At 42.8% G+C, this 21,764-nt stretch overlaps 2 protein-coding genes across 3 annotated transcripts in view; both read right to left on the bottom strand.

Annotated features, from left to right (window-relative positions):
• Positions 1-5,740, bottom strand: part of LOC306775481 (sodium-coupled neutral amino acid transporter 3-like) — a 46,791-nt gene extending 41,051 nt beyond the window's left edge. For both annotated transcript variants that reach the window (XM_079265921.1, XM_079265923.1), the window contains exon 1: positions 5,579-5,740. The gene's annotated coding sequence lies outside the window, so the exon portion shown is untranslated. The remainder of the gene's footprint in view (positions 1-5,578) is intronic.
• Positions 5,741-8,677: 2,937 nt separating this feature from the next.
• LOC306775654 (RNA-binding protein 5-like) lies at positions 8,678-21,113 on the bottom strand (the record flags this gene model as incomplete). The annotated part of the gene is made up of 23 exons (XM_079266113.1): positions 8,678-9,171; positions 9,290-9,419; positions 9,537-9,637; positions 9,730-9,804; positions 9,893-10,078; positions 10,196-10,279; positions 10,380-10,520; positions 10,659-10,835; positions 10,919-11,007; positions 11,452-11,587; positions 11,693-11,784; positions 13,320-13,386; positions 13,788-13,856; positions 13,944-14,031; positions 14,147-14,244; positions 14,452-14,612; positions 14,718-14,783; positions 15,190-15,250; positions 15,541-15,624; positions 16,323-16,396; positions 16,831-16,900; positions 19,018-19,037; positions 20,996-21,113. The coding sequence occupies 23 exons, from the start codon at positions 21,111-21,113 to the stop codon at positions 9,046-9,048; spliced, it is 2,313 nt and encodes a 770-aa protein (XP_079122239.1). The 3' UTR covers positions 8,678-9,045.
• Between the last annotated feature and the right edge of the window lie 651 nt (positions 21,114-21,764).

The following is a 21,764-nucleotide window of genomic DNA, read 5'->3' as shown; positions in this document are numbered from 1 at the left end:
TTTCTAAGTAAGTCAAAGACTGAAACTGGCAACGTGCAGGGTACAACACATGGTGCCGATCCTCATCAAGGTAAACTCAAGATAAACTCATCAAGCAGTCTGCATAGCAACGGCTATGTGGCGGTAGTTTCTCTAGCTGTTAGCCGATAGCCAAACACACCATCAAAAACTCTGAAAGCTGTATTACCTTCACTGTGTCACTAGTTGGCCCCAGTGTCCGGGACCGGATATGAGCAGTGAGTGAGGAGTCATGAGAGGTTCTTCAACATGCAGCTATAACTGACCACCCAAAATATTATGCAGTTTGATGCAGCAAAGAATGTGAGATTGGCTGTGGACAGACACAGAGGTGCACTCTTACTCACGGACACCCTCACTCACACACGCAACTGATCGCATTATCCTCCTGGCGGAGATAATAATAATAATAATAATAAAAGCAATAATAATAATAATAATAATAATGGAACTAGTGCAATACAGTTTGGTTATGGAGTGATCTTTTGGTCAATAAAATGTCAATAAAATATCTTTACAATTTCACTAAAAATTACAATTAGCCTAATTGATTCAAAACAGTTGATTAATTTATTGTTGATTGACGATTAATTTCACCCCTAAATGTGCCACTCATTTCATATTGTTAGTTGAAATAGTAGATGGTATTCAACATGATAAATATAGACAAGAAATAGCAGGGCATTCAAATCACTGGCACACATTCATTTATGAACACAGCTCAAAGAAAACATTAAGAATCACAAAAACACTGTCTCTCACTCATGAAGAAGAATGAAGGGGGGGGGGATAACATTTCCTCCAAGCCAGTATTTTAAGGCAATAACACAATACCACATGGAACAGGCTCATTTAGCAACGAGTGCGCAGCATTAACTTCCCACACAGGGAGCTCTTCTTGTATATTTAGCCGACAACAACAATGGCAAAGCGCTTTAAAAAGCTGCTACTGGTGCTGTCTATATTAGGCTGTCCTGACGCAGACCAAATTGTGCCATTAGTGTGGGTCGGATATGATTTTGGTGGTAGGAGGAAAGGGAAACTGTCTTTGCGTTTACTCGATGCCATGTGGCTTAAGTCACTCCCAGCAAAGTAAGGTATAAACTGAGTACACGACAGGAAAGGGATTTTCTTTTTTTTACTAATGTAGCAGAAGGGAGCATCTGTGTCCCTTTAATTGCCAGGCCAATCGCAGTGGGCGGGCATCGCATAAATGCGCCAGGGATCCCCTCTGCTCCCTCCTGACGTCAAACGCGTGTCCCGCTTCCGGTTTGCCGGACATCCGCCGCTGTGCAGACTATCTCTGGGGCTCCCCTCGTCCTGCACAGGTGATTCACCTGCGGAGCTGTCGGTGAGTCTCGATTGGGTCCTGATTTAAATATACTCGTGTTCTGTTAGTGACAGTGCTTTGCTTGTATAGCTGCCGGTAGCTACGCTACATGCCCTCCTCCCCCCCCTTCTGGAGCCGACGCACATTGCCTGATCGGTAAGGTGCTTTTATTCTGTTAGTTTATATACTTTGTGTTACTTATCCTTTTATTCATTTTTTGCTATCCCGTATTACAGGGGACTTTTGGTTGGGTTCAAGCGGAACGCCGCCAGAGCTGCGGCTACAGCTAACTCTGCGTAAATTAAGGACGCTGCTGTTTTGTGTACCGTGTTTTGTCTATGGCCTGGGTTCAACTAACTGCGTTGGCCTACGGGGATTGGTGTACTTTGACCGGCGCTGTGTCGCCTACAGAGTCTGACGCTGCTGTTATCAGCACTGCGCCCCTGTCTTGTGCTGTTGTTAGCAGCACCCTTGTTTTAATGCACCACCTCTTTTTAGCCTGAGCCATTCACTTCGTGTATTCTGACCAACGGATGTGAAGGCCCACTTTGGCTTTTAGTGTATAGATTGGGTTACTGATCACCCCCCGTGGCTGATCAGCCAACCCGAACTATTATTGTTGTTTTCCTTTTTGCTTATTTTTGTTTTGTTTCCTTTCTTGAGAACCAGAGCCTTTTTATAATTGTGTTCTTTGTCCGAGTAGGAGCTGCTAAGCCAAGGTGGTGGGGTTGGCTTTCCAGGTGGTGGTGTCTCCCTTTGTGTGCTGTGTCGTTTGGTGTGCCCCGGGTTGAGACCCTCACGTGTGGTTGTGTGTGTGAGTGTTGTGTACACGGGTGATCGGGGTGCCTCCTCTTTCGGGATCCTCACCTGCGCTGGTCCACCTCGCCACTGGTAAGCCGCAGTCCTCCTCTTTTTAAATGTATAACGGCTCTCTTAGATTTTGTGTATAAACTGTAAACAGTGCATTGTTTAGCAGAATAAAGATAATTTTGTATTGGAACCACGTCTCCTGCTCATTTGTATAATGAACCTGAGTGTCTTTGGTACCCTGATACAGATCAGGGGAAAGTGAATCTCTAGGTGCAACTCCTAGGGTGGCGTTGTTGTGCGCTCTAAAACAGTTCGTCCAAGTATCGCCACATTTGGCGTTGTTGGCAGGGTCTACTTTTTGAAAGCAGAGACGTGTGTTCCATTTTTTTTCTTTGTTTCCTTGAGTAAATGTTATTTGGTGTATTGTGTGTTTACTTGTGTACTTTTTATTTATTGGTGAAAGCAAAACAGCAGCTGGTTCTTTGGGTTTTTGAATGTAGCGGGTTCTGGTAAGGTGTTCGGCTAGCCTATTTTAATTTTTTTTCCTTTCCTTCAGTGCTACTCCACCCCAGTATAGAGTCCTCCTTCCCTGACCAATTTGTAGTGATGGCGGAAGATCTGCAAGAGTTGAGGGACTTAATTGCCCAGTTGACAGCAGATAATGTGAGACTACGCCAGGAACAGACTTCCACCCTCCCTGGCTCTAGTGATATGCTCTCTACTTCTGTGCCACCGAATGCTCCTGTCACAGAGAGGCTAGTGTTCATGCCCCGAGACAGGAAATGCCCTATGTTTAGAGGACGGTCAGGTATAGGGTTGAATGAGTGGATTGAGGAGGTGCAGGCATGTATGAGGGCACGAAGGTTATCTAATTCCGATCAGGCATTCTTTTTATTTGATCACTTAGAAGGAGAGGCACGGGAGGAAATAAAATTTCGCTCTAGTGCAGAACGAGGGGATCCAGACCAAATAATTGCTGCGTTACAGGAGGTGTACGGGTGCTTCGAGTCATATGTAGCCTTACAGGAGGCCTTCTTTTCTAGACGACAACAAGATGGCGAGACCCTACAAGAGTTCTCCCTCGCCTTGATGAGCAGTATGGAGGCTGTAAAACAGCGCGCGCCTAGCGAGATGCTAAATGCTGAAGTGTTGTTGCGAGACCAATTTGTGGAGCACGTTCTAGATGGTGCACTCCGCCGTGGCTTAAAACAGTTTGTCCGTGGGAAGCCGACCGCAACTTTGCTTGACGTCAGGGGGGAGGCAATTAGGTGGGAACAGGAGGGTTTGCCAGGTAGCATGAGAGGCCGAAGTCACTCTGTTCCCTCTGTCCTTGGTATACAGTACGGCGTTCATGGTGGTTCTCCGGGGATGGTTAACTCACCCCAGCTGCCCGAGATGCTTGAAATGTTGAAGAAGCAGCAACAACAGCTAGATCAACTTACTCAAAGCATTGCTCTGTTACAGAACTCCCAACCGCGCAATCGTGCACCTTGTCAGGGCCCCATCATATGCAGGCGCTGTCAACAGCCTGGTCACTTTGCCAGAGAGTGCGACGGGTTTCGCATCCCTCCCCACCCTCCGTCCTCGCAGGCCCCGCCACCATCTGGTAGGCAGCCCTATTCAGCTCAGGCTTCGGAAAACTAGCACCCACCGGACTGCAGAGCCACAGTTCGGTTGGGCCCTCGGCTGGCTCCGGGTTTGTTTTATGTGGTGCGGCGGACGCCTCAAAGTTGATGTCCTCGTGTCCACATGTTGATGTGGACATGGGTGGAATTAAGGTGCCTTGCTTGGTGGATACAGGATCCATGGTGTCTACTGTCACAGAGAGCTTCTTCCTCCAGCACTTCGAGCCGTGGGGTCAAGAACGACTCCAATCTTGTCACTGGCTGGAGCTTAGAGCCGCTAATGGGTTGCCCATTCCCTACATTGGTTACCTGGAGCTAGATGTGGGGCTGTGTGACAAATTGATGCCACGCTGTGGGGTGTTAGTCGTAAAGGACCCCCCGGGTGATTTGTCCCGTTCGGTGTCTGGTGTGTTGGGGATGAATGTGATTCGCAGGTGCTACAGAGAGCTCTTTGGGCAGTATGGCCAAGCTTTGTTTGACTTTCCCCCAGTATCTGGGGCACCAGAGTCTCTCGTGCAGGCGCTGCAAAAGTGCCATCGTGCCAGTGTGCAGGCCCCGTTGGGCGCTGCAGGAAAAGTGAAGATCCGGGGTAAGAAGGCTTGTCGTATCCCAGGTGGCATGATGCAGGTAGTGGCGGCTACATGTGCTGAGCAGTACTCTGGTGCCACTGTGTTGTTCGAACCCTCTGACACTGGCTTACCTGCTGGATTGCTTGCGTCACCTGCCTTGGTCCGTGTGATAGGGGGCACAGCCTACATACCGATTGTTAATGTAGGATCCACTGATGTGTTGCTTTATCCCCGCACAATTGTGGGCACCTTGGATACTGTGAATGTTGTCAGTCTGCCCACAGGAGTTACAGAGAGGTCATCTAGTGTAGCCACAGTGGCATCTCAGTCTGTTGGTCCAATGGTGGATGAACAGCTGGAGGCCATTGACCTGTCTTCACTGTCTGCTGAAGAGAAGGATCAGGTGAGGTCCCTTCTTGGGAAGTACTCCTCAGTATTCTCTGCTTACGAGGGGGATTTGGGTTGTACCAACTTGATGGCGCATGACATTCCGCTCTTGGATGACATTCCTGTAAGACAACGCTACAGGCGTATCCCTCCATCAGAGTACGAGGTAGTAAAAGAGCACATCAATCAGCTACTGGAAACGCAGGTAATCAGGCGTCATAAAATGTCTATTTTTGATTCAGTGACGAGAACTGCTTGTGAAAAAAAGAAAAAAACATGTCAACTGAAAGTAGGAAACATTTGCGCAACAAACAAAGGTATCTGCTTGTGAGTCACACATTGGCCACGTAGACTAATCCCATTCATCCGGCGGGTTCTTTTACCTGTTGCATGACGAACTTAACCTGCAAGCTGATCCGACGTGTAGCTACTCGAGAGACTCAAAAATGCAACACGAGTGCTCAGACAATGGACAATTTGTCAGTGAGTCCTTAAAGCACATGGTCCTCACATCTGGAGTTGGCGCTCACTGCGGGAGGACCAAACATATACCATTCTTTCTTCATTGATCACCCCTCAATAGGAAGCAAAACTATATGCCTATAGTGTGCCATGTGATCATATAGGCTACAATATTCATAATACCCTGTCTGTTTTCATTATACCCATTACACCCCAGTGTGATTGGGAAAAATCATATTACATCCAAGGTTTTACCATACTACTTCACCTCAACCTTTCAATAAAACCGGTTAAACACAAACATCATGTCAAAGACAGCAGCAGCATCTCAAGCAAACCATCTTTTTTTCTGTTTAAAGAATCCAATTTGTTCTTACCAACGGTTCTTGTCACGAATCTTCCAAATGAATTCCTGTGATGAGTGCGAGTAAATCTGATGGTCAGAATCTGTTTCTCCTTGCGTATCGTCTCTTTCTTTTTCTCAGTGAAGGTGGAAGTAACTACCTTCACTGAGGTGTGCGTTTTCTATACGCACACCGTCGCTCTTTAAGTCAGCGGCAACAAAATGCGCTCTAAGAAATGGAAGGCATTGTAAAACCCTCTGAAGCTCAACTGTGGGGGTTGCATTAGATCCGCCTCCTTCACCACCGCCCCCTACCCCCTCTATATCTGCGCTGGTGGGTTCTGCATAGGTGAGAGAGATAAGAAAATCAGAGGTTGTGGCAGCGGTTACACTTTCCTTTGCCATGAAATAACTGAGCATATATGGGAGTGATAATGCGCACAACGGTGTGAAAATACAGTGCGTAAAACAAAGCGGTATCATAATGGAGAGAGTTGTAGTCAATATCGTTGTCATCGTAGTGGGAAGTAAATAATTAAAATTTGAATAGGACGTTTTTCCCTTTCTCAGATGATTCTACTTCTCTCTACCTGGTGCATCTGATCCAGCAGCTCCCAGCACGGGGCAGCCTGAGATTTGGCAGCCTGAGATTTGGCTTCCCCCTACTCACTCATGAGAGAACAAAAACTGCTTGGACACGGAATACTGATGTGAGGAGGTCAGCCTTCACCTCTGTCAGACAAATACCATGTAATAAATGAATTCACTAATTTATTTAAATTGCACAGTTGCACAGCAAGCTCAAAGCTCAACCAAAGTCCATACAAACAATGATGAAGATGGTTATGGAATAAGGCATATATGAGTTCACCAAGTTGGGAATATTTACAATTAAAGTATCAGCAGTAAATAACTTTTCTCACATATACATCAGCATAGAATAGAACTGCACTGTCCAGTAAAACTGTTTGTAAAATAGTTTTTAGCCCACCAAAACATAAGCAGCACTAAAACATGTAACAAACAGCACAAAAGTCCCACAGAAATACAAATGTAAAACGTAAAATAAAGTACAGTTTGATATTCAAACCCATGACTGACACTGATGATTACATATACACATATTCAATGTCTTTTACCACAGTAGCTTAAAGTGCCCAGCACAAGTTCACCAAGAAGCCACCAAACAGAAACTAGTCTATATTCATTGGAGTGGATAAGTGTTTCTTCTAGCGACCTCTAGAGGCCACGTTGGCTTGATGAGGTTTGAGGATACTAATGTTCAACAGTTTACATTTAATATTTGTTTACACCTCCATCAACTGGGCCATCTCTGCAGAGAAAGGGCTTAATGAGTGGTGATCTTCACAGACAGTGACACTTTTCTTCTGAGCTTTCAGATCAATAGACTCACTGTCTAATGTCAGATAATGTCAGATAATGTGCATGTCGAGTGTTTTTTTGGTGTGGCATCTTAACTCAGCCTGAGAAACTCTAAAATAATTGATCTTTATACGCAGATTCCTATTATTACATACAGTACTTATCTTGCACTGATCATCAGTGTAAATAAACAGCAAAAGACTCCAATGGATCGCTTACGTTATTGCAGAAAAGTGCCTCAAATGAATAGACAGAGAGCACCAGCACCGTGACAGATATGGTGCTATCAGTGATTATAATGGGGTTGAGCAGGAAGCAGGACATTCAACCTCTTGACATAATGTGTGCTAAGACCTGCAGAGACGCTCACTCCATTTATCTATAATGACTGACAGTGTAACACAGTCCTGGATTCTGGTTTTCCTGCTTTGTGTCACTGGGCAAATATATTTTCTGTGTCACATTCAAAAGGAGATTAGAGTGCAAAGTCAATAACCGAATCCACAGGATCTGAAAAAGATTTGGTGTCTGGGTGAAGATAACCTGAGCAGGGTGAATGCCACTCAGGACATGGCATTCAACAGGTGTCCTCTTGTGGAAGGGCGCCCTCACTACTACACTGACAACAGCTGAACAGAAGACATGCATGCAGCAAAGCTTTGAAGAATGGTTGGATGAAGCATTCAATTAATTAACTATCGTGAAAGTAGCAATTCTACAGTATAAAAATACTCCTTTACAATTAAAAGTTGTGCTTTCAAAATTTCACTTAAGTCAGAGTAGATGTAACAAAATGTACTAGAAAGCAAAATAACTCATAATGCAGAGTGGCTACTGTCAGTGTTATACTATATTAGTTTTTAATAAGTTAAGCAGTACTTTAATGTTGTCATTGGTCAAGGTGTAGCATATTGTGATTTAATATACTTCTGGTAGTTTAATCTGTAACAATGGATTATATTTTATTCAACTGATCATGTTTTGTTTGCAGACAGAAGAACGTCTCGTCTGTCTGCGTTTTCTGCCAAACTCAGTGAAGCAGGTCAGTTCTTCTAAATGTTGAATGAGGACCTCTGTCTTTTGTGGGAACCCTTGCTGTGTCTTCTAGGTTTTTTAAATGTCTGATAGTCACACAACATGAGCTGTTCTATGCTCAAACCTTTGGATAAAACACCTGCATTCAAATGTTCCCTTGAGGAACAGCAGAGAAGAAATTTAAGCGACACCCATTTTGTCTTTAATCTCACCAGATAAGGAGGTAGCCGATAGAGGTTTAGGCACAAGTCGACTAAAAACGTAGTCGAGATTAAAATAGACTATTGCAGTCCAATATCAGAAATCACCAACCACCTGCATATTCACCAGGCATTTTGTCCAGTTGCAGGTTTTATTATATATTCTTCAAAAATGCAGCAGTGTAATTTTGCAGTGCATCATTGTAGTCTCAGAGTATAATTCAAAGGTTTTTTTCCCCCACTATGAGAAGCGAGCTCAGATATACATATTAAGAATGATTTTGCTATGCAGGATGCACACAAGACTTCAGTCTGTAAGTTCTGATAGTGACCATGTTATTTCACTACTCTTGCTTTTTAATAAATTACAAACGGCACTGTAACTAGATATTCTACATCAGGTTTAAAATATAAATATATATGATGAAGATTACACCTCCTCCTTAATAATACATCCATACTTTGTTAAATAATATTTCTGCCATGGGTGATAAAATATGATAAAGACCATCATAAACCGCTTATTTCATTTATTTTCTGTATAAACAGACAATACTTTTGTAAAAACTGTACATTTCTTTTTAACATGCCGAGACAAAAAAAAAAATTGGCATCAAGATGGAAGAAAAATGTAAACAAGGGAAGTAAATTTACTTTGTCTATGTACAATATATAAATTATATTATCTTCCATCTTAAGCCTCCATTACAGATTTGTTCTATCATCTGGTTTAACCAAGTTGACAAAAGGCATATAGAGTGAAATCAATAAGGGAGATCGTCTCTTATGCTTCACTGGTCATTGATGATGCAGACATGATGGAGCTCTCCTTCAAAAACAATCAAATCATCTTCATGACGATTAATCACTTGAGCTCGACGACTCATTCCAATTCAGTGAAGCGAGCAAACATGGCTTTGCGGACTGCGTCTTTGTACGTGTCAGAAGCAGAGAGGGAGTAGTTGGTGCCTTTAGTACCAAGTCCAGCTCCTTTTGTTCTCAACTGTGCCTGAGGAGGAAAAACACAAACTTTACAACTCAGCTAAAAGTAGTTTAGAGAATTATACAGTTGCTGATGCCAATGGGTACCGGTAACTCCCCGACAACTCCAGCTGATTGTCGTTTACCTCAATAGGCGTAGTGATCCCCTGCTGGTTGCGGCCGAGACCTTTACCCTCCTTCCATCCCATGGCCTGCAGCATTTTGTTCCCAATATTGTCACTGTTCAGACCGTCTTTAGTGGGCTGCTCATAGTTACTGCACACAAAAAGGCACATTTTAATGCTTTATATATCACAAAAAAACAAACAACTAGAGCTCTGCAGGGACCGCAGCATTTTACTCAAATTGGGGAATTAAAACAAAGATCCTTACATGACGGGTGCTGGTTGGCTGAACTTCTTCTTTTTGGGTGCTGGAGGTTCAGGGATGCCATATTTTTCTCTCCTCTCAGCCGCACGGTCTCTATATTTCAGCTAATCACCAGCAGGACAAAACATTTTAGCGTCAGGAACAACAGGAACACTTTGACTCACTAGCAGCTGGTTAATTCTGTATTAAGACGAACCTCAGTTTCTTTTCTCTCCAACTCTTCCAGCTCTGCTTCGGTCATTTTGGATCGCTGGAGAACCTCCAGGTTTTTCTTGGAAAGACGAGATGAATATCTCAATGAATTATTGGTCTTTTTTTATTATTCATTTTAGGCCTGAAGACAATATGTGTGCTGTTACCTTGTGGAGGTCAGAGAGTTGCTGATGTCGAACTAGACTCTCTTTGTTGGGAAACTGTCTCCTACACAGCAAGCAGGCCATCTTTGTCCAGTCGGTCAGCTTGTCCTGGCCTCCATCACCAGCATCCCAATCTGCTACCCCTTCCTCAGGGTCACTGTCTCCACTGTAGGCTGCCACAAGGCCACACTAACCACGCCATGGACAGATAAAGGCAGTGAATATGAATACATGCATTTACGATGCAATTAAAATAGCTTTGACAATAATTGCTTGAACACGGCAAAGGATGTAGGAAACACTCACCTTGGAACTCTTGACTGAGCTGGTTGGTGGCTCCTCCTCGGGGCCTCTTGGCACCTCTGGCATGAGTCTCTCTAGACTGCCTGCCTACTAAAAGAAAGAAAAAAATAATAAAAATCAATCAATCCATTTAGGATATTGAAGTCTAAAGCTCTCTTTGATTTTAGACATTATCCCACTGGTGTACCTTCTTTTCAAACAGTATGAAGCCAGCATCAGCGGCGGCTGCCTCCTTCCTCTCTTCTTGACTAACAGGCTGAAAGCCACCCCTGAAGTTGTCTTTGTGCTTGTTGAGACTTTTAGCCCACCGCTCCATGTCTTTAGCAATCTGAAAGAATCAAACCGGTTTGAACACGAGAGCTGGAAGTGCAAAATATTCAGAAAAGGCTCCACAGAAGTTGAAGTAGACGAAGCGACATGCTTTTAAAAGACAATATGTTCTGATGTAGAATTCACATCACAATACCTGCTGAGCAGTCTTGCTTTTGGGCTTTTCCTTTTTCTCCTTTCCCTCTTTAGATTCTTTGCCGCCTGCTGCCGCGTTATCATTTAGTGCAGCATTTGCGTCGGTTGAGGCGGGTACGTACGTCTGTTTCTCACTGTCCCAGTACAGATACTGCTGGGTCTGAGAGTTGTAGTAATACTGAAAAGCACATAATCAAAACAATATGAACTCCTGGGACTCTCACCAACACGACTCACACGTGGTGGCTGTGCACTACTTACATGAGTGTTTGGGTCATAGTAGAGGCCAGTTTGAGGATCATAATAGAAGCCAGAGGACTCATCATACTGATAGGTGGATGTGTCAGGAGCTGTTGAATATAAAAACATACAATTACTGGATCAAACTGGACAATCTTTGATACATTTCCATGCAATTAAAAACTAACATTTTAGTTTCCAATATTACACAATCTACAACAACAAGTGGTCCCAGCCCTACTTCTCACTAAACTTTCCCACTGAAGTCATTCTAAAGGCTGCAGCCTTTTATTCCTTTGAGCTCTAGCGGTAATCCCAGGTACCGCTACATGGTCCACACATTCAGTCATAGACTAGTCGTTGCCGTCTTGTATGAAAGGCTTATTATTAAACTACAGACAGAACCAAATTCTCGTATCTCTGTCTTTCAAGCTGTAACCAGGAAAACACTATAATATAACAGATGTACATTACAGTGACCTCAAGAGGATGATCTCTTTATGTGCATCACACTTCAACAGGGACAGGTGGTAGGGGAGCTAGTGTGCTCATACCAGTACAGGTGTCAGCTGTCTGTCCTGAGGCGGTTAACGTACTGGCAGCAGCTACAAGGCCAACAGGCAGAGAGTCCCTGCCTGAAAGATGCCCCATGTGCGCTTTAGCTTCCAACTGCTGGGCAAGTGACAATGCCTGCATGTAAAGCAATAGTTATTTAGAGATTATTACAGCATGCATTTGAATACCACAAAAGCACTATAGCATAATTAGACAATTAACAACAAAAACGCATGTTACCTGAACAGCAGGGTGAGCGATTATATGGGGTTGGTAGACTTGTGAATTCTGTGCCATTCCTACTCCAGCTGGAATCTTTACACCCGGAGCCGCTACAATTGAAAACACAAAGATCCATAACAATGTTTCCAACAGTTAACATCACTACAAAACCAGAGTCAATGTTTTACTTTGTTCAGAGTCAGTCTGTGCTTGTTGCTTCGAAAAGAAAAGCTTTACTTACAGCATTGCTTTAAGAAAAACAAAGATATTAGGATAAACGGAGACAGTGAAGTGAGTGCTGCGTCGCTTGCTGTGTGTGAGAGAGAGGGTGGACTATTGCACAGTGTTTCTATCATTTTTTACATAATAATTTGGATGTCACGTTACAAATGAAGCATTGAACTATTCGGTAGAGCCCGAACAAATTGATTGCTCACTTGATTTGTTGGCATTTAGCATTTTAAAAACTGCATTTTCACTCCAATCAACAACTTAATTCCCGCACGCACCTGTGATAAACGTATGGTAGTCTAGCAGAACCATAAATTACCTTCAGAAAACCTCAATCATTGCTTTAAGCGTAAAAAATTAAAAAAACAAGAATTTGATACAACTCTTATATCAGCCGAGCTTACTTCCCACGATATGCAGCGACAAACTCTGCTGCATATCAAATCAAGAGCTTCCTAAATGAACAGCCAGCCACTCGAGGCTTCCAAAATATTTTGGCTTAACTTTTGGGAAGATGTCATGCAGCTGTGCTTTCACGCTGCAGCTGCAGTCCAGATTAAAAGATATCTTAAGCAAGACGAGAATGAAGTGAATTCAGATGAAGAACCCAACTTTAACTTTAACTCTTATTTTGATGCAAAGATTAGCAGGAATGTAGCAAAACATGGAAGTGAAAGCAGTGCTGTTTAGTTAAATGTGAAAGTGCAATTAAAATATTTTGTCCCTAAAAATCAGTGAATAATTGTGCAAACAAAGTGTGATCCAATATCGATCAAAAATAAATCGCGATAATCATTTGGGCCATGGTGCGGACCTACTAAATACAAACTAATATAATTTTTTTCCAATATCATTCCATAATTAAGAGTCAGTAGCTGCACCAACATCTATTTAACGCCCAGGAGACACTGCCTGCATGAGCAGGGCATGTGCGTCGAGGAACCTCGTTTTTTTACTTCAGCGCCCACATGCTGAAGTAGATCCGGTACGGCTCGGCTGCATCTCTTCTACAGATTCAAGGTCCAGTTAATTTATTCGCTGCGTGCCTTTCACACACACACCAGACAGTGAAAATGATCGTTTGACAGCATAATGACTGTACCAGCAATATTACTACAGTTTTGACGACCATGTCTGTAGAACATGTCACAGATAAGAAACAAGTTCATCTTTATTTTTAACTCAACACTTCCTGTTTCCATTTCTAAAGAAAAGCCACCTAGAGCCTTTCTGTGAACAAAATCCCTTCATTTGTTAACACAAGGCTTATATTCTGAAATATTTACAGGACAGTGTTGCAGTGGCTCCATACACGGAGTACCGGCTTTGAAGTGTAGTTCAGCTAAGCAGCCGATAAACACCGTTCACGCAGACAGTGTCTCGCTTTGACGTAAGGCCTGGAAGCATTTCATACCTCCTAGTATCCCGTTTCCCTGGGAGGTGCTGGCTCCCGCTGCTTGCTGGTAGTACGCCTGGTAGTCCTATTGAAGAAAGTAATTTGTTGAATTACATAGTTCATTTGGGAACTTCAGTGGTACAAAAATACCTCACTTAAGTCAGTCTTTACCGAAAGGAAGCTGTAGATACTTGCAGATGTAAATGTTTTCTTCGTATTTAAAATATGTAAAGCACTGTTATGATATACAGGTACAGCCTTATCTCTTATCTCTTATCTGCAGTATATATATTGGTCAGTAAGCTTGACAGCGGTGAATCAAATCAGGACATTTATTTCTGTGTTGCCTTCTATAGCTGCCACTAGATTTACAAAAAGATTGACTGAATGCATCTTTAAACTAAACAAATTGAAAGACATTGGAATGTATCTGCTCTTAAATTACAGTTAATCAGTTACAACGTTTGCTTCATTTGTTCGACTGACCTGTGACATCGGCAAATAGCCTTCTTGCAGGTAGCTGTACTCTGACATTCCCTCTGAGCTCTGCTGAGGCTGAGAAGGTAAAGCGTACGTTATGAGCCCGTTACGCTGACGCAGGGAGACCATAAGTCACAGGACATTGACAGGAAATGGACCTACCTGACTTGAGGACCACTGGGCTGCAGCAATGGCTGTGCTGGCCACAGAGAAGGCACTGACACGATTCCCATCAGAGAGTAAAAGGTCCCTAAAACAGCCAAAGGTTGATTCCCAACTTGAATTTGAGCATTGCTGTATCTCAGACGATATGCCAGGTAAATCTTTTCCCAAAATGAATGCACATTATACACTATTATACTCACTTTCTAGCACTCTTAGCATAATCCACCCCAATTGTTTTTCCATCCAGTTTGAGAGGCGGCTGCAGTCCCTGTAAGATGGTTAGCAGCTGAGAGGCCTCCTGTGAAAAGGAGGAAATTCAATTTGAAGTGATATGCAGGCATCAATGAGATAGCAAGTTCATTAAGGAGAAAACTTAAAGACAACCAAGGAGTAGCAGTAGAAAGCCCAATGGAGGCCCCTGATAAGCAGTTATAAATGATGACGCTAAATAACAATAAATTGAGACAATGTAATAATCTGTTTTACATGTCAAAGAACGTCTTACCAGAGGAGAGGACAGCTGTACAAAGGCAAAGCCTCTGTTCTGGCCCGTCTGCTTGTCCTTGATGAGGCGAATGTTGTTCGGTGAAAGGTTAGCGTACGGTGCCAGGGATGTCAAGATGGCTTCCACAGTGGCCAGAGATGCAACATTTCTCAAGATGATCGCTGTGCAGGTCAAAAGTCTATATTTAACAACAACCTACCATGGATAGGGACACTTTTCGTTCCAAACTAATTAGGACGTTGCGTCTGTAAAAGAGAAGTCCTTACTGTCGCCATAGAAATCTCCGCTGGGTTGAGTTTCGGAGACTCCAGTGTTATTGCAGGCTTCACTTTCTGTTGAGAGAATAACAGAGAAGTAAGAGGGGCATTAACAGAATGTTCCGAACTGTGCAATTAGAAGAATCAAAACTGGGGTATACGGTGAGAATTGTCAAATCGGGTCACTGTGTTATAATGAGTTAGTATTTCCAATATCAGCCTATTTCATGAACTCCATTGTGTTTTGTCCCCACTTTGGATTATTGACAGGTAGCAAAAAAAAAAGAAAAAAAAAAGGCATGCTGTTTTCAATCTATGCAGTTTACCTACGTCGGACAGTTACAACACTTATGAATCCATATCATTTGGTTTACTGGGCCTCTACAACACCAACAAGAAACTTTGCTTTGCATCCCAGCACTGTAGACTCAGGCTGCCAGATGTCTGCAGTCAGCGGCCTCTGGTTGATTTAACTACTTACCGGCTTTGGCTGCTCCACACCTGAAGCACTTCAGCCTCCTCCGGAAATTGTACAGGCCACACTGCAAGTAACCGTTCACATCATTTTTATTATACACCTACTAAAGCCCTGAACAGTGCTGCCTCAGAAAACAGGCAAGCTATATTGGTGCAGCATACCATACTTACCTGAGACACAACCTAATCGTTACCGCTTATTCAAATCTAGATGCACCACAGAATAAGCTGACTGCAACAGTTGTAACGTGTGGGCCTAAAATATGTACTTATAGGCGCGTGTGTGTTTGAAGTGTTCTGTAGTAGCATTTTTGGGATATTGCAGCCATGAAACCAAGACGGATCATTAACTTACAGTGTTGCAGAGCCAGTCTTCAAACTTGTTTCTGGGATGACTGTAGTGCATGTCCACGCTTTTGCCTTGGATGGTCAGACATTTCTGAAAGAGGATGACAAAAGTCACTCAAGCATTCCTGGCGAGTATCAATCTCATCAATAGAGCAAGCAGTGTTGGAAGGGAGAGGAGGGGGAGAGGGACCCCCAACAGACAGCCTTTGTGTTAAAGACAAGACAGGCACATGATGTATATGTGAGCATGATGTATAGAGGGGTTTAGGTGTTTGGGACCCGAGTGCTCAGGCTGAGCTGGAGCAGAGTGTACAATGTGACCCTAACAGACATGTTGACTGCTTTAAAGAAAAAGAAACAAAAGGAAGATTAAAAAGAAATGTCCTCTTCTAGTTAGAGGTAGGCTTAAAAAGAATAGGCTGAGCTTAGATTCAACTCTGAAATATCATTGCAGATGCATCAGCTATCAGCAAGGTAAAGATAGTGTAATCATTGTCTTAAATGCAGATTACTTCAGGAGATAACCTCAAAATATGAGTCCAACTGGCAGCTTTTATGCTACTGCCATTATAGTTAATTAAACAAAATATTTGTTACAACATTAAGTTGTAAATCACTCATATTATAATCTCTACAAATATACAAATCAAACCTTTTGCTCTGTGGCATACAATCCATGAGGTTGTTTGTTTTGTTTCCACACTACTTATACAATGCACTATGGTTGCCTTTTGAGTTATTTTTCCAGATCCCCAAGATTAAAACTAGACTTGGCGATTGTGAAGCAACCTGATTGGTCTCAATCCATCGGGTAGCATCTTGCAAGTGATAAAAGTCCACGAAGGCGAAACCACGGCTTATACCTAGAGACAGCATTCAAATATAGACGGGAGGCGTGTTAGTTAAGAGTCCATGGGCATATTATTCAAACTCTTCCACAAACTGCTTCACGACCCAGGCCCTGTTTGGTACACAGTAGGCCACTCCTTAGGAGTTTTACCATAGCAAGAATTCCTGCTGAATAGCACTTTTTGAAACACACTCTACAACAAAGTGTGTCTGCCAATTGAACTTCTGTTTAAACTGATATTGCAGCTCTTACTTACCTTTAAAAGTTCCACAGTGAACTGAAATGTCTTAAATCAACATTTTGAAACTTTTTTCAAGTACCTTGATAATATTCTCTCCTAGCTGCTATGGGAAAATGGGTCTGAATGGAAGCAGATTTGCCCTACGGTCACAGACTTGGGGGGGGGGGGAGGAGGAGGTAGAGTTCCGTCATATATAGAGTTCTCACCGGTTTTCTTTTTCATCAGCCTGACATCCACTGGCTGCGGTCCTTCCAGTTGGTCTATGGCAAAACAAACCTGAACAATGTGCAGATGGTGTTAATGTTCTGATTCTGCTGCGAGCAGTCTCTGTCCTCACTTCAAATCTCTGGGTGAAAATGTGTGACAGGGAAACTGAAACTACCCCTTAAGATAACTTTTAAAAGTGAAATTTCCCTCTGATAACATGATAGTAATTGGATATGATTAATGTGGCAGATAATAGTCTCATGCGCTTAAAGTCAATACTTTCTGATTACTGTATGACAGCTGGCATAGATTTGCTTATGATAAGGGATGCACCTTAATTGGTTGTTATTGATCCCAAATGCAATCAAACAACTAAGAAGGTTCAGGGGTTTAATTTCAGTTTGATTTACTCACTAATTGCTCTGTAAACAGTGTTTTCTTACTCTCCAGCCACCACAATTCAGAGGAGAAAAGATTTTGAAGCTTTACCGACAGCAGCAGCGAGTGCTTCCTGAGTTTCCCCTCTAAGGCTAGAGATGGCAGTTAGTCTCCAGGGCTGGAAATAAACACTGCAAACCATTCTGTACCTTTTCTAAAAAACATATAGTACATTCAGATTACATACTCCCATGTATTATATAGTTTTGATTACAGCTGTTTATTTATTTATACAATATTAATAATACTGCAATTTACATAGAATTCTTTATTCTAAACAATTACTGTAGAAAGCCTGATAGCCGTTTTCATGATACTGGGCTATCGGTTTGTTCTTATAGTTTGCCCAAACCAAAATCCTTAAATGGAATGTTTACAAAATCTACGTCATAATACAGTTATTAAAAATATCACAACTGGGAAATAGTGATATTTAAAAACGATTTACCAGGGGTAAAGTGCTCAATCATACCGTTAAATAATCGACACAAGTCATCACCACTGTTGTAAAGTTAACATAAGTACAATATCAGTCCCTCTTTAGCTAGCTAGCAACATGTGTAGACCCTTGCACCATTAAAATAAACAAATGGGATGCTTATAGGGGCCCTGGCCATCAGGCCTCACGATCTGAAAGTTCACGTTGAACGCGGGTATACACACACACACACACACACATATATGGTTTGTCCGTCCAGAACTGGGAGTGAGTTAGTGCAGTCGGGCCAGTTCCAGTTCTGCCGTGCCCCACCAAGCAGAAACTGACAAGAAGCACCAGGCACAAATACAGATTTACTCTCTACGAAGCAATACCTTTCAAGAGAAGAGATTCTATTCAGAATATGATGAAATATTGCAAAAATGTTATAAAGTAGACAAAGTTGCCGTTGCCGTTATTGTGTCGGAAATAGAGAAAAAGACTATAACTTCTTCTGTAAACAGCGCCCTCTGATGAGGCCGTGCCCTGAATGCAAAAACGCAGATGTATGTACATGTATACTGAAGTAAAGTGCTGATGAGCCTCACTTCCCGAGATGCCGCATCATAGATTTATCATCATGAGTTTTTGTTCCTGCTGCCAGGTCCGATAAAGACGTCGAGTCAGTCAGTTGCTCAGAGAGCTTCCGAGTATTGCACAACATGGTGAAATCTTACAACACTGAAAGTGGCGAGAGAAGCGTTTCCTCTGAAGCCGTCAAGGTTTCTTTTTAGCCCTGTGCTGATATGAGGCTTAAAGTATCATCCCAGCCAGTTAGAGGCCACGTGAAAGCTCTTTGTCGAGAGAGTTCATAAACTTTGTTCTCCACATAATTTGATCCTGACGTCCCTAGACCTCGCTGACACTCATCATGAGCTTTAATTAACACAAATCAGACACCTGGGAAGGAATCAGGTTGTTTTGCACTTTGCGACCTGAACATAATCGTTGGCAAAGAGAGAACTTACTCATTCAAGAAAAATAAAATGGCACCGGCTTTTTAGTTCCCTCAAGAAAGAATGAAAAAATAAAACCACTTGGCCGAATTCCATAAAGCCATTAAAGCATCTTTTGTGCTTCAGTGGCTGCCATCAAGTGACTCGTCTTCTCTTTGCCAAAACATGTTGGTATCTTGTCAAACAGAAACAGATACACAACATAAGCCGTGTCCTTAGCTCTACCTGTAAGTGGCAATAGTGGGATTTGAAATGTTGTCCGTTTACACTTTAAAGTAAAAGTCAACAAGCAGCAACATCCTCCATCTTCTTACTGCTTTCAGGAAATGGCCACCTGGAACGAGCCAGAGGGTGCTGTAAGATATTATTTGTCTTGAGTGATTTTATTAGTATCTGTCCTAAGGCAATGACTTAATAATACATTTTATTTATATAGCGCTTTTCATGACACTCAAAGACACTTTACATTAATATTACGATGGGGGTGAATATTGGTGTGGATTCAAAAAGTTATTGTCTGGTGTTATGTATGAAAATCTTCAGACAGATGTTTTCTAAATACTGAACACTGTGTCAATAAATAACTTCTCCCAGTTAAAGGGGCTATGTTAATTGAGATGCTTTATTTCAGTTGAAGGAATTGTTCAAACTCTTGGGAAATACTCTTATTCACTTTCTTGCCAAGTGTTGATTAGGAAGATTGATACCACTCTCTGTTGAGCCGGTGGCTCGCAGCTAACCGTGCAAACAACGAGAAAAGTGCTGACAGAGCTAACGGTGTTTACATGAGGGGAAACCGACGGGTGGGTCCTACACTTCCATGTTACAGATGTTATCAGCTGTATGAGAACAGTGCAGAGCAGCTAGCCAGTGGTGCACGCTCACATTCACGAATATGCACTAAAAGTACACGTGGCCAGACCGGCTATGTCATCAAAGCAAGGAGAAGCTCCAGTCCGCTTCATCTCAACAGTGCAAATAGTTGTTCGCTGCACTATTAATGCATATGAAGCCCGTATATTGCACCTTTAAAAAAGTTTGTGTTTGTGTGTGAAGAAGAGCAGATTGAGAGTGGCTGCCATGAGAAATTATACAGCGTATAAATATTCATCAGTTTACAAGTGGAGTGAAAAACGGCAGGATAATACAGGTTTGACTAACAGATGCCTTAGAAAATGAATAAATAAGTTTGCACCAAAGAGAACATATGGCGGAAAGACATTTATGTTGCACAGGGAGCTTTCTGTCTCGAGATAAACTTGATTCCCCCTCAGCTTTTATGAAGATTCTCTCTCACAAACAAGTTTGTTTGAAGGCTGAAAATCAATGAGCGAATATTAAAAACAGCCAAAACAACTAGCAATGATGCAACACCTATCTGGACCCATTCCTCTACACCTCATCAACTCCAACCACACCCACACACCCACCCACCCACACAGGTTTTAGATGGGTCAGCTGTTAGTGGAGTTGGATGCTCATTTAAACGATAAGAAAAGAAAGAAATCAAGAACAAGATGATGTCAAACACAAACAGCTGAATTGGAGAAGAGGTAGAGACAGAATGTGATAGTGAGTGGGAGGGTGTGTGTGTTTTTGTTGTTTGTGTACAAAAAAAGAAGAGTGAAATGCAGGAGAAGGGACAGGGCGAGTGTTTTTCCAGCTCCAGAATCCATTTAATTAAAAAATTGCTTTTTTCCCCCACTGTTGTCAGGGGACAAACGGGGAATGTTCGTTGGAAAAAAAAAACAGACTGATGTGTATTTAAGAGTGAGGTGCTGAAGTGTAACCCTGATCATGTTCAGTCACAATCCTCAGGTTTGATAGACTGAATTAAGCTTCCTGGGCAAAACGCCAGCTCAAAGCTCTGAGAAGCTGTGCGGCATGTTGACGGGATGATATCTGACTTATCTCCAAGTATATGTATATGGACACTTGCGTTGGCTAATTAATAACACAATTACAGGCAGAGTTTCAATAGGACTACACGAAGATATGAGCATTGAAATGGCTGATTTGCACAGGCCCCTGAGCAATTATGGAGGTAGTTTTGTGGCCCTGTTGGACTTGGTACTTGGTCAAATCTAAACTTAATGTATACTTGCAAGTACAATTACATTTTTTTCCTTTTAGAATGTTTTCACTAAAACATAATACTGAGCTGCTTGGTTAATCATCAGATTGTGTTTTAATATTGAATCAGTTGGTCTGCAGTTGGATTTACTGGATCATACTCTAAAACTGTGCAGATGTTTTGTTATTGGCAGCAACAAGCCACCAGCTGTGACCTACCCAACAGCAGCAGTTTCACTTCTCGGGCTGCCTTCTCCCCGTCCTCTCGGAGGTTTTTGTCGATCATCTTTGACCTCTCTGCGGCAGCTTTATCCTCGGCGCTCACTGTACAACCCATGGCTCCAAACGCAGGAGCCAATTGCGAGAAGAAAAAATGCTTCAATGCTGATCTCAGCTGTACAAGCAGATGCTCAAGAATGGAGCAGCTCCTGCGTCCAGCACTGCCTTCGAGGAGCGGCCGATTCCAGAGGTTTTTTTAAACACACGTGTGAAGTCAATGTCCCCGCTCTCCTGTTCAAGCAGGAGATCAAAGATGAAGCAGATCTGCAGCCAAATAATTTGGTTTATTACACCAGGCTTTTTAGCACCACTTGGCCGTGCCGCACCGCTCACAGCCCTCCGTCCCGCAACCATTCACAGGACGCCTGTGCTCGCTGCTCCGCTGCGGACCGCAACACTTGTCTTATCGGCCTGGTGAGCAGCGCGACTACTGCAGTCCTTTTCCGGTGCTCCTCAGTTATCCTCCTCAGATATCCTCCTCAGATATCCCTCTGACGATTGGAATTGGTCGACCAGTCGCATCGACTCCCGTTGCGCAACTTCTTCTTCTTTAAATTTGATTGGCGGGTCGCAACCAACTTGTATAGGTGCATACCGCCACCTACTGTACCGGAGTGTGCAGTTTCAGGGTAAGCTTTTCTTCACTGTTTCCACCGAAATCCTACGGTCTGATCCCGTTTCTTTAAGAAATCGCAACAGTGCTCTGCAG

Source organism: Melanostigma gelatinosum (assembly GCF_949748355.1).
Source record: "Melanostigma gelatinosum genome assembly, chromosome: 3".
Taxonomy (NCBI): domain Eukaryota; kingdom Metazoa; phylum Chordata; class Actinopteri; order Perciformes; family Zoarcidae; genus Melanostigma; species Melanostigma gelatinosum.
The sequence above is the reverse complement of the archived record's forward strand: the minus strand, read 5'-3'. Positions and strand labels throughout refer to the sequence as shown.